General features: G+C 47.0%; 1 protein-coding gene across 1 annotated transcript; it reads left to right on the plus strand.

Moving 5' to 3' along the window:
• Nucleotides 1-9,693: 9,693 nt before the first annotated feature.
• PtA15_9A202 (uncharacterized protein) lies at nt 9,694-12,268 on the plus strand (the record flags this gene model as incomplete). The annotated part of the gene is made up of 3 exons (XM_053172387.1): nt 9,694-9,733; nt 11,966-12,049; nt 12,168-12,268. 3 exons carry the CDS (start codon nt 9,694-9,696, stop codon nt 12,266-12,268), a joined length of 225 nt encoding a protein of 74 aa, XP_053023632.1.
• Between the last annotated feature and the right edge of the window lie 997 nt (nt 12,269-13,265).

Consider the following 13,265-nt stretch of genomic DNA (forward strand, 5'->3'; position numbering starts at 1 on the left):
TGTCCTTGGTCGAAAAATACCCGTCTGGCTAGACTTGGCCAGTTTAGAGCATCTCTAACGGAACCGCGACTGGGCGTTCGGGGCGAACTTTGGCGGCCCGGGTTCCTTTTTCCCGATCCAACGGACCCGCAGAAGGACCCTGGGAACATTGCCGGGGGCAGTCAAACCCGCGATCACTTGCTGACCTCTGCGGGTCGCCTCCCGGCCGAATTGACCACACACACCTCCATCCCTAACTTGACACAGTCCCCCCTGGTGGGAGGCTCGCTGTGGCTGGCCGCGAAGCAGCACCATCCGCAGGGAGGGACTTGGGCACAAAGTCAAAAATTTGGCTGAGAAAGAAATCACAAATGACTGGAGGAAAAATACTTGGCATTCAGGGTGTATATGGGTTGGCCCAACCCAAAACCAACCCGAGACCCGTTGGTTTTTGGGTTGGGTTCAGTCACGTTCTTTTTATAAAGAAAATAACAAGACCCAAACCTGACCCAACCCGACTTGTAAAATTGTTAGGAGGGGTTTGGGCAGCCTATTTTCTAATTGGGTCAGCCTGCAACCCAACTAAGACGCCACCAACAGTCAATTTGGGTTTTTTTGCACCTAATGGGTCAGGTTGACCAAAGACCCAAGCCAACCCAACCCAAAATAGTATGATGTTGGGTTGGGTTCAGGCAGCATATTTTCAAATCTGCCCCAACCCAACCCAACCCGCGCTAAATGTTGGGTGGGGTTTGGGTGCTGTTTAAAGGTGTAACCCCGGGTTTGGGATGGGGGGTCATCCCCATCCCAAGGCCCGTATCCAAGTTTACCCGGGTGGAAACCAAACCACCCGGGTGTTTAGGCTTTTTTTCAGTCATTGGCAGTGGCCAACCATATTGGTGCCATCATCCTGCCTGAACCTCCAAAATTAACTAACCATGAAGGGAAAGCAAACCCAAACTCAAAGCCGCCACAATAGCCCACCCACACCAGATCCAACACCAAGGACTGTCATTGAAGTTGATGACAATAGCAACACAGGAAATGGTGATACGTCAAAACCGGACAATCAACACCGTAACTGGGTTTGGAACCATCTGAAAGTCCAGGGTGATGTGGCTATCTGCCAAGTTGTCCTCAAGACCGGCAAGATTTGTGGCTCAAAGTTGAAGAGACCAAGAACTTCCACGAGCATCTGAAGAAAATCCATCACCTTGCCAATCCAAAGCTTGTCAAAAAAGCTGCAAACTCACAGATTGATATAGGAAATGGCAAGGAACTCAAAGTTTGTGCCAAAAGTATGTGACAGATAGGATTTGTAAATGCAATCTTCATGAATCCTGAGTGGCTGATTTTGTTTTTCTAGGTTGAGCTCAAGAACAAAACACTCAAAACTGCACTAGTATACTTCATTGCCAATTGTGATCTCTCTTTTTCCATTGTCAAAAAGAAGTCTTTCCAAAATCTTGTCCAACTTGTGAATGAAGAGGCGATGCCCTTGATGGACAACACCTGCCAAACCGGCATTTCAAACCATCTCTCTTGGATGCATATAGCATCACAGGAGAATATCAAGCTGCAATACATAGCTAAACAGAAATATCTTTCATTCACCAAGGATGCTTGGACAGCCCCAAATTACTGTGCGCTGTGATGGTAAAACCGGGTTGGGGACCCAAATTGTCCACACAGGCTTGCAGAGGTTGCGGGCTGCGGATTCCGCAAGGCTGGAGTGGAGCAGCACAGTGCGGATTTTGCGGGCTGTGGATTCCGCAAGGTTGGCATGGAGCGGCACAGTGCAGAGGATGTCCACAAGGCGGCGCGCGGGGCTATGTACAGGGTGCAGCGGTGGCGGAGCTGAACTCCACTTACGCAGGCTGGCGCAGACTGGCTAGTATAGGCTGTGACCGGGGGAAGCTGTGGCAGCCAAAGTGGGCGTAGCTGGGGCAGAGGAGGCATGTGCAATCCTGGCATTGAAGGCTAGACAGAGGTGAGGAAGCTAATGCAAGAGGAGTCCAATGGTAGGCGATGAAGTGTGGCAAAGTTGACAGATGGTCTGCATGAGAGCAGCATGGACGGATGAAGTGCATGGTTGTGGGAGTGTGGCTTGGCAGATGGCGTGCGTGAGAGGCAGGCGGAGGAGGATGGATTTTCTTTCTCATGTTGTTTTTCCTTTTGTACGGAGGGGGGAGGGAGTTCTCCCCCCCCCCCCCCCCCCCCCAACAGTGGGCCGCTACGCTAAACTACGCTATTTTAGCCCTAACATTTAGCGTAGCAGCAAAAAGCGCTGGCATTTTTTCAAGGGTGGGCCGTTACGTTACCCGTAATTGGGAACGTAACTGTAACGTAACTTTTAAAGTTACGTTACCCAGTAGTTACAGATACCTTGATTTTAGTTACGATATCTGCCGCAGAAAAAGGGCTGTTTATTTTCTAGTTACGTTACCCAGAAGCTTTCAACAAAATGGGTTACGTTACAGTTTTGCCCAAATTTGGGTAACTTTGCCGTAAATTTCCAAGAGAAATGACTATTTGTGGGTTTTTTTGTTCAATATGAGTACGTATTGGGCTCAAGTTGATGTAAAACAGCCACTGATGCCAGTTTCTGCCCAGGGTGTCAGGTCAAAATAGGTGCACAGTGAGGATTGAACCCGCAACCTGCATGTTGCAAAACATACAAGTGGCAAGCACTAACCATTACACCGCCAGCAAACAGCTGACGTAACCCGGATTTTGTCGCGCTGACGAAATCCAAACTCAAATTCAAACTCGCGCCCTGGGTGTGTCGTCACCTGTTGTGCATTTCGTCACCTGCCATTCTCAGTGGCAGGTGCAAGAGAGCACGACTCCCTTGATGGCCGGTGCTAACCGGTCATCGAGAGGACACACGCACCTAGCTCCCTTGATGGCCCGTCTGTACCGGCCATCAAGAGGAACACCCTACACCCTCTCGATGGCCGGTCAGTACTGGCCAGCGAGAGTAAAGCACTATTTATACTCTCGATGGCCGCTACTGACCGGCCATCAAGAGGTGATACACATACCCCTTGATGGCCTGTCAGTACACCGGCCATCGAGACAAAAACACTAAACTCTTGATGGCCCGTACTGGCCGGTCATCGAGAGCAAAACTCTCTTGGTGATGTGTATACACATCACCCTCGATGGCCCGTCAGTACCGGCCATCGAGAGGAACATAATACACTCTCGATGGCCTGGACTGATCGGCCATCGAGAGGAAATACACACCCCACTCGATGGCCCGTCAGTACCGGCCATCAAGAGGAATATACTACACTCTTGATGGCCTGCGCTGACTGGCCATCGAGAGTGAAGCGCTTTGCTCTCAATGACCAGTTGGGTCACTGTGCAAGATGCGCATGTCCTCTCGATGGCCGATCAGTCCAGGCCATCAAGAGTGTATTATGTTCCTCTTGATGGCCAGTACTGACGGGCCATCAAGGGTGATGTGTATACACATCGAGAAAAGAGTTTTGCTCTCGATGGCCGGCCAGTACGGGCCATCGAGAGTTTAGTGTTTTTATCTCGATGGCCGGTGTACTGACAGGCCACCGAGGGGTATATGTGTCACCTTTTGATGGCCGGTCAGTCGCGGCCATCAAGAGTGCAAACAGTGCCTTACTCTCACTGGCCGGTACTGACCGGCCATCGAGATAATGTTGTGTGTTCCTCTTGATGGCCAGTCCAGACGGGCCATCAAGGGAGGTGTGTGTGTCCCCTCGATGACCGGTTAGCACCGGCCATCGAGGGAGTCGTGCTTTCCTCTTGCACCTGCCACTGAGAATGGCAGGTGACGAAATCCACAACAGGTGACGACACACCCGGGGCGCGGGTTTGAATTGGAATCTGGATTACGTCAGCGCGACGAAATCCGGATTACGTCAGCTGTTTGCTGGCAGTGTTATGCTAAATTCATTATTCAAATGAACCATTTTTTGAGAATATTGAACAAAAAATGTCCACCCCAAAAAAGTTACGTTATCCAAAACCTCCAAAACTCAAAAATAAAAAAAGTTACTTTACGTTACGTTACTCAAAAAAAATGTTACGTTACCCAAATGGATAATTTGGATAACTAAAAAAAAGTTACGGTATCCAATTAGCCCTCTGTAACGTACCGTACGTAACTGCCCACCCTTGATTTTTTGAATAGTGTTTGCGCGCTGTTAGCGCCGCCACGCTGCGCTAATTTTCAGCGGCGCTAACAGCACACCAATTTTTGTTTAGCGTTAGCGCTACACTACAGCCGCTACGCTGCGCTATGTTGCGCTAAGGCGCTTTTAGCAGAAAAAAGGCCTTTTTTGCCTCAAAAAGCGCTGTAGCGCAGCGTAGCGAACGCTCTTTTGCGCCCTGCGTGCTTAGCGTTAGCGCCATTGCGCAAATCTGCGCTAACGCTACGCTAAAAGCTAAAATAGCTTTGCACCCTGTGCGCGTAGCGTTAGCGCAGATGCGCGCAATTGCGCTTACACTACTCTAAAAAATAGCGCATTTGCGCTGCGCTACGCTACGCTAACAGCTATGGTAGTGTAGCTGACCCACTGTTGCCCCCCCCCAGCATCTTATTATTATGTTTTCACAGTTTTTACTTCATTCTTGTTACTCTGGTAGGGATTCTTTATGGCAGAGATGTTACTTGTTTGCGGCAGAGTTATTTGAATTGAGGAGTTTTATCTTTTGTATTTCATGGTGTGTTATACAGTGTTTATTGCGGCTATTCCACGCACCTTTTGGCAAGGGTGGGCAGTTACGTTACAGTACGTTACGGAGGGCTAATTGGATACCGTAACTTTTTTTTAGTTATCCAAATTAGCCATTTGGGTAACGTAACATTTTTTTGAGTAACGTAACGTGAAGTAATTTTTTTTATTTTTGAGTTTTGGAGGTTTTGGATAACGTAACTTTTTGGGGGTGGAAATTTTTTGTTTAATATTTTCCAAAAGATTGTTCATTTGAATAATGAATTTAGCATAATGGTTAGTGCTTGCGTCTTGTGTGTTCTATAACATTCAGGTTGCGGGTTCAATCCTCACTGTGCACCTATTTTGACCTCACACCCTGGGCAGAAACTGGCATCAGTGGCTGTTTTACATCAACTTAAGCCCAATACGTACTCATATTGAACAAAAAAACCCACAAATAGTCATTTCTCTTGGAAATTTACGGCAAAGTTACCCAAATTTGGGCAAAACTGTAACGTAACCCATTTTGTTGAAAGCTTCTGGGTAACGTAACTAGAAAATAAACAGCCCTTTTTCTGCGGCAGATATCGTAACTAAAATCAAGGTATCTGTAACTACTGGGTAATGTAACTTTAAAAGTTATGTTCCCAATTACGGGTAACGTAATGGCCCACCCTTGCTTTTGGTTATTTATACATTATTTTACTTGCTCTACAATTATTGCGCCCCATAATTACGTGTGGAGCGGAGTGGAGTTTCCCCAGATCACCCAAATTTTCACGGGAATCATCTTGGAGCAGCGGTGGTGCTGACAATTCTACACAGGGACCACTTTTGCCCACCACATTGGTCAGCTGGCCATCAAAGAGGATAAAACCTCTTGATGACCGGTCAGCCAGCCATCAAAGGTTATACCCGGGTACCTCCCCCTCTGCACCCAGGTACCTCCCATGGCAGGTGCTGGGTGCGGCTGCGGGTGTGAGGAATTTGCAAAAAAACAGGGGGGTACCCGCACCCGCCATAGGTACCTGGGTGCCATATGCCATCTCTAATGGGGATACAACATCTAGAGGAGTGTTTATATATGTGAGAAATAATACAGGGGGGTAATACATGATTAGCACATAGTAACAATATCTGAAGATGAGCAGTAATGATGAAGGTACAATGACCAAGGAGTGTATATGAAATTTAACTATGTAGAAGATGAAATAATGATGAGCAGAAGTGAAAGATATAAGGTCCAAGAAGTGTACATAATGAAGATGAGCATTTGGTAATAGCTACAAGAAATATAAAGGAATGTACTGCTGATATCATATGAAGGGAAAAATGTGTAATAAAGCTATATATAATCTGAAGTCCTATGTAGCTATGATACTAATGAATGATTTATGTAATAATCCTAAGGATACGTATGAAGAAAATACCTGCCAAAACTATGAATGCCAATAACTGCTGATCCATTTGGAAATCCTAGGTGAAATGAGTGGGTGACTAGGGGTAAAATGGGGTGTAGAATCTGAATATGAAGTAATAAAGGGATACTTTGGAAGGGTTTATGAGATATGGAAGTGGTGGTATGAGCAGGAACAGGGTTACCACACTGGATAGAATCCCAAATGAACTGCTATTTTACCTTTCTGGCACAATAGCACCCACACTAACAACACTGATGAATCAATGTATCAGGTTGGAATATTTCCCAGAAGCGTGGAGGAACACAACCACAACAATACTCTGCAAACTCAAGAAGCCCAATTACACTCTACCAGGGGCTTACTGCCCTATTGCACTGCTAAGTACCACTAGCAAGGTGTATCAGAAAAATATTTCTATTAGGCTGAAATTCTGGGAGGAATTGATGAACATTTTACTGGGGGGACATATGGGAGGCAGACAAGGGAAATGTGGGGAAGACACAATGTGGACAAAGCATAAATGGAAAGAGGGAAAGGTAGTGACAGCACTCTTCCTGGAAGTCAAGTCAGTGTACCCCTTGGTCTATCTGGATAGAATGGTTCACTCATTGCGGACAAAAGGATGTCCCACTTACTTATGGCAGGTGACAGCATGGTTTTTGCAGGGCAGGAAGACTTGGTTGAAACTGGACAACTTCACCTTGAAGGAGTTTTTGGTAGCAAAGGGTATCCCCCTCTCAGTGATTTTGTACATCATATACAACAGTGACCTGCTAATCAAGTCTTTTTTGTTTGAAGACAACCAATTCTTGTTAGGGTTCATCAACAATGTGGTACACCTGATAGCCCACAAGTCAATAGAAAGAGCAAGGGAATGTTTCAAGGAGTTGGGTGAATGATCACTGGCCTAGGGAAGATGTCATGGCACCATGTTTGGTAGCTCCAAGGCACAATACATAGTATTCACAAACACACAAGCTAAGTCTGATTTCCCGTTTTGCACGGCTAACCTGCCACCCCTGGCGGAAGTGAACTGGCTTGGAGTCTGTTTTGATGAAAATTGAAATTCAACAAGCATCTTGGGCAGGTGAAGAAAGAAGCTGACCAATCTTTGGGACAAATTCAGTCAATCAGGAGTGAAACCTGGGAATAAAGGAGCGGGAGCGTGGCCTGTTGATCTTGGCAGTCCTCACGTCATGGGTGATCTTTGGTGTGAAAATATGGTACACCAAACAGAACAAAGGGAAAGTGGCAGACTTGCTGAACATTATTAATAATCAAGCAGCTAGGTTTGCCACTGGAGCCCTGAAGTTGATGCCGCTAGCTTACCTAACTAAGCATCAACCATTCAAACACCTAGAAGTCACCTCCAAAAACAGGATCTCCAGCTACTTCATCTCAAAAGCGACACGGGCATTGGTGGCACCATCTTGCATTGAGCTTCAGATGAGGTTGGAATGTGTGGGGGGGGGAGGAATTGACTCCCCACCCCGGCAGAAGCCAATGTCCAGAAGGAGAAACTAATGTTGATTCCCGACAAAAACCTTGAACAGATCAGATTCATTCTACCGGAGCTCCCACCATGGGCACCCCTGGACAGGGTGGTCAGGGGAAGGATCAAAGAGGGAGGAGCAGGGAACTATTATGACAATGATGGATTGCACATTGGGGAGCAACTTCTTTATATTACAGATGGATCAGCCCATGCCAAAAAGGGCCTTGGGGCTGTGTTGGATTTTTGTCCTCCTGGACTCTTCTCTTCTTGCCTTCTGCCTTCGCTCCTCCTCCTTTCAAATCCCCAGTCCTTTTTGTCATCTTCATCTCATCTTATGCTTGCTCACCAGATTGTTTCCTTTTAGTAATGTTCATGCTCTCTCTTGCCATACTAGCCTTGTGACTTAGTTCCCTGCCTAGATTAGCTGATTAGCTTTCCCTTCTACTGTGTTCTCTTGTACACGTGCTCTGTGTGTGATTGCTTGTATGTCACCTGTATGGTCAACCTGACATTCCATCCGGTTCTTTCCTTTTCTATTCATATTCATTGTGCCTCTCACCCAAAACTTGATTGTATGTAGATAGCCTATATGTAGTAGCCTCCTACCAGCAATCAAGCCCCCATTGTTTCTTCCTCATTTTTCCCGTGCCTCCATCCTGAGCCGATCCGGTGAGCACTCAACCCTCACTGCCCTCTCTCAAGCCCACTGGCTCATCTTTTTTGCTTCCTCTTAATGCTACGGTCTTCAGTCAAAATCGCAACAGGCTGTGGGAACCACAGCTGACACCGCCTTCTTTAAGACCGCGCTCTTAGGCAATAGCAGACAAGCATCCAACTTTTAATGCAAGGTTGTAGGCCTACTCCTTGATGTTGAACTGGGACACAATTTGGTGGACCAGGGGAGAACACACTCAATTAATATCCTTTCAGATAGTCAGGCGGCCATCAAGAGAAGGGACAAACCCACCGCACCTAAACCCGGGCAGTATTTACTTTTAAGGCTCCTCAGGCTTATCTTGACTATCAAAACTGACATCCCTATCTGTATTTGGTGGTGTCCAGGGCAATGAAGAGACAAACAGGTTGGCTGGCAAGGCAAGGAAGGAACGGACGCCAACATATCAAATCAATCATAGCGTACAGACAATTTCTACTTTGATAATTGAAAACAAATTGGGCAGCCAAAAAACTCCCCTCACTGGAATTCCCCCTCTCCAAACTCTTTCATCACCTACGCGCGGGGCACGTCTTCCTGAACAAATTTCTTTACCACAGCAAGCAAATGGCCTACCCGGTGTGCAACAACTGTAATGTGAAAGAAACAGTTGCCCACTTCCTTATATTTATGGTAAGACTTTCCACACATGCACCTGAAAAAACTTTGTGAGGAATTAAAAAAACTCAAATTATGGTCAATTTCCCTCACAACAAGGCATCTGCTGGACAATCCAAAAGCCACAATCTGTTGAGGGTAACTGGGTGACACAATACTAAGAGAGATTGACAAGGTGTAGAGGACATAGTCCAAGCACAGTGAGTCAACTTGTAATAATCATTCAGTGAGGAAGGATAACAGTAAGAAGAACAACTAGACTATATACATGTATAATATAGGCTAAGTTGTGGGTGTATACGTTGGAAGCATACTTCATAGGGAAATGCTAATACACTATCTCAACACAATCCCGGTTGCAAGATTCCTAGTCAACACAAGACAGTTCCCAGAAACCAAACTGTGTTTGCACAGCCTACTGGAACAGCCCAAATGAACCACCTTTGTTGTCAAAATTTAGGCCCCTACCACCTTTTCTCTTCTTTCTAAACTTCTCTTCCTTTCCTTTTCTCTTTACTCTATATTGTCATTGTAAAACTTGTGGTTGGACTCTCTTGTAGCCATTGTAGGCATTGTTTCATCATCAGCTTTGAGCTATTACAACGGCTAGTAGTTAATAGTGCGCAATGTTAAATCAAACTGCATTCTAAAACAAAAAAACTAAGAGAATGGTTGCAAGAATGGTTGCGGGAAATCTACATTTATGTTATGCTTACATTGTGATTATGGTTACATAGTGAATGCTCATGGCCAGCTCACTGTACTATGGAATACAGTTATGATACAATATACTACTATGTGTACGGTTAGTGAGCAGAAAAACAGAACTCTACAAGTTAGGCCCCAATTGTAAACAACTTTTGAAATTATATTCAAATATACTTCCGTTTGTTTTGAAGGTCAGTTATAACTTGATCATAGTTAAATACAGATTTTCAAAAGTTTTATGAGCTCAAAAGACCTCAACAAGGACTTTTGAAATCAAATTTTGCTAAAATTTGATAATACACATGTCACATGATTACAGGTGTCAATACACCGTGTGGGCTCCTGTACCATATAATTTTGAAGGTGATGTGTTTTTCAATCAACAATGTACACATCTGGCTGGCTGAATTGGGATCCCAGTATCCACCACCCAACCTCCAAACCCACTCGTTCCATCCCCTCCCCATGAGAATACCAACAGCTGCTGGCCCAACCTCGCGCAGGGGCACTATGCAGAGTCCTTTGAGGATTCCTTGGGATCCTTGTCAAAGGAGTCCCCCGGTGTAAGACTCAAAAGTGGTTGTGAAACCCTTTTGCTGAATGGAGAAGGGGATGATGGAGGTGCAAACTCTGCCCTTCTATACTATCAGATAACAAGACCCACCAAGCTAAGCTTGGCAAGTTTTAATCAAGTGATAGGTCTGGTCTAGTTCCAGATGAAGTTGTTCGATGACAGGTATGTGAGAGTTGAGAGGATTTATGATGATGGAAAGGGTGAAAGTTGACTTGATGTTTCCGGTGGGAGTTGAACACAGGTCCTTGAGAGGGTGATATAAGAAGTTGAGAAGAGTGTCTGGACTGAGAAGGGTATATGTCTTAGTCGGGAGTTGAACCAGGAACCGGGTAACTCGTGACAGGTGCGTGATATGCAACCAGTGATATGAGAGTATGAGAATATGAGAGTGAGCTCAGTGGTTATTGCAGATAAGAGGGATGATATGGTATGTTATAAAAGTGTAAGGGTGATGATAATGGCTAATGGGTGATATCTGTATAACTGGTGGGTACTGAACTGAGGGAAAAACAACTGGGGGAGAGAGCTCCTTATATAGACAAATGTGAGGGATTTTAGCTACAAGGGGGACCCTGGATGAGGGATTTTAGCTGGTGGGCTGCATACAAGTGGTGTCAGAAGATACTAAATACAGGAAAAAAGTGGGGTGAGAAATGAAAGATGAGGTCATACTATGCAAGGACCGCATAAACAAAGCGGGGAAATGTCAAATACAGGGGTACTTCATGCAAGGGGTGCATGAGTGGTGTCAGACTAATGCATGGAGTGCAGAAATGGGGTCAGAAGACTGCATGCAGCTGCAAGGGGTGCATAAATGAGGCGGGGACATGTCAAATACAGAAGAAATGGGGTTGGTCCCCTGCATATGCAGTGGAGATAAGTAGGATAGAAAAGAGTATGTGTTTGGCTGGGGCTGAGTATGTGTATACCTGGGAAAGGTGACTTGAGGGGTGTGACAGGTTGATGACTGGGGCTGGCCGTGTCCATGAGGGTCCAAAAGGGTGTAACTTCCAATCCAGCGGGGTTCCAGTGATGCTTCCAGTGGTGACTAGGGGTAAAATTGGCCGTGGAATCCATTTATGAGGTCTATTTGGTGGTATCTTGAGGACTAGGGTGAGTAAATATATGTATGAGAAAAAACTTTTGATTTTTCACTTTTCCGTCTACCACATCCTCCCCCAACTTATTGTCTGTCCCCAGACAATTCCACCGGAAAAGTGCCGTATCTTGACTTTCAGAAGCTTGAGGCTTGAGTTTTTACTGGGTGACCTGAGGGATCCTTGGGAAATTGGCTGTTGAATGTTTCCTGGGTGTGGTGACTGAGAGGTGTAGCGGAGTGTAATTGGGTCAAAAAATTGATTTTTGTCAATTTTATGATTTTTCTTGACAGGGAAATTTTGACGGTTCTGGGAGTCGAAGTGCTGCGCGCAGTCAGCAGCTGCGCAGTCGCGCAGTTCCGCAGTAGTTGACGTCGAGCTGCTGTAGTTGCCGCCGCAGTCGCATCAGCGCTTGGTAGGGTGCGCGCCTGGAGCCGCGAGGTTCGGTGATCGAGTGTTGATCGGGGACCCGTGGGTCCGGTCCCGTTGCTTGAGTTTGGTCGGGCCTTGGGCCCTGGTGTTCTGTGCTGCTTGCGCCCGCCCGTGCATGTGTCTGGGCTCGACCTGGGGTATGTACATATATCGCCCATACCCCATAGAGGGTATGGGTATATCCTTCAGCCTTCTGACATCTTCTGCTGCCGCCGACCTTCTCTAGCCCTGCCGCCAACCTTCTCTAGCCCTGCCGCCGAGGATCACCGCCAACGCTTGCCCGCCACCTTTCTTGGGCGGTTTCCGACTCGTTTGTGATTCGGGTGAGTACTCCCTCCCCTCTACTAGTGGAGGGCAAACGATTGGTCGGATTGATCATTCTTTGAGTACCGTACTGACGGGTTACATGACTGTCCGTCCTGATGTAGGCCTGCAGCTGTCAGATCTCACCTCGCCGCCGCCAACGCTATCGTTCGAGCTGAACGTCCTCAAGCTTGCCCCGCAATTCGTTCAATTTGGCCCAATCTGAGGTCGGTCCTTGTACGATGGCCTTCGCCGTGGGTCCCTTCTGGAAAACGGTGCTGAGTTTTCGTGTTGAATCGTTCAAGTAAGTGATCTCCCTGAGGGACTGAGAAGCTATAAAAGAGGCCTCTTCCCAGCCCCTCCTCTGTTCTTCACTCGCTCCTCCCTTCAACAGTAGCCTACCACCTTATACTAACTAGTCTTCAGCCTACCCCCTTATACTAACTAGTCTTCCTCTACCATGCCGGTCTCCTCGACTTATAGAACTTATTATTCCCCAGCGCCCTATCCTATTCGTTGTCGAGCTTCCTCCGCGGGAGCCGCATCGCGAGTGCGTTTTCTTCTTGACTCGTATCTTTTAGTTTCCTTCCAAGTCTCACGCTATTTGTTCGGTAGGCGGGTTCCTCGGTGCATAATCCTATTATCATTCTGGATCGACCCGTTTACCGGGCTCGCAGAGTTAGCCCGTCATGGCTTCGTTGGTCGCAGACTTGTTTGGACGGTTTCGAGCGGTCCGCTCAAGCGAGAGCCCGTCGTGGCCGCGGATCCCAAGATCAGGGAGCGGATCCTGATCGTCCCTTTGTGGTTGATCCGGCCGCCGTATCCCAGGTCAACGAAGTAAGTATTTCTTCTGTTTATCCGATCCGGTCTGTCGGATCATTGTTGATCCGGGTATCCGACCCGCAGCTCCTGGGTAATAGACCTGCTACCCCGACCCCGTCATCTTTTGAAACCCCGAGTCCAAGCCCGTCGAGGGTACCCCCGGGTTTTGTGGGTTTACACCCCCGTTTCCAACTGGCGCCGACCCCTGGAGGGGCGGCCCCCGCTTCGCCCGTCTACCAACGCCGTGAAGCCGGCTGGGCGCCGAGTGGTACCTCTCCTGTGTACCGCCCTGCTGAGCAGGGCTCTCCAGTAAGTAATGTCGATTCAGAATCGTCCTTTTTTTTTTTTTTTGTCAGTACTGAGTCGTTTGTGCGGGTGTTTAGATGATGACCAGCAATCGG

This window comes from Puccinia triticina, chromosome 9A, assembly GCF_026914185.1.
Source record: "Puccinia triticina chromosome 9A, complete sequence".
Taxonomy (NCBI): Eukaryota; Fungi; Basidiomycota; class Pucciniomycetes; order Pucciniales; family Pucciniaceae; genus Puccinia; species Puccinia triticina.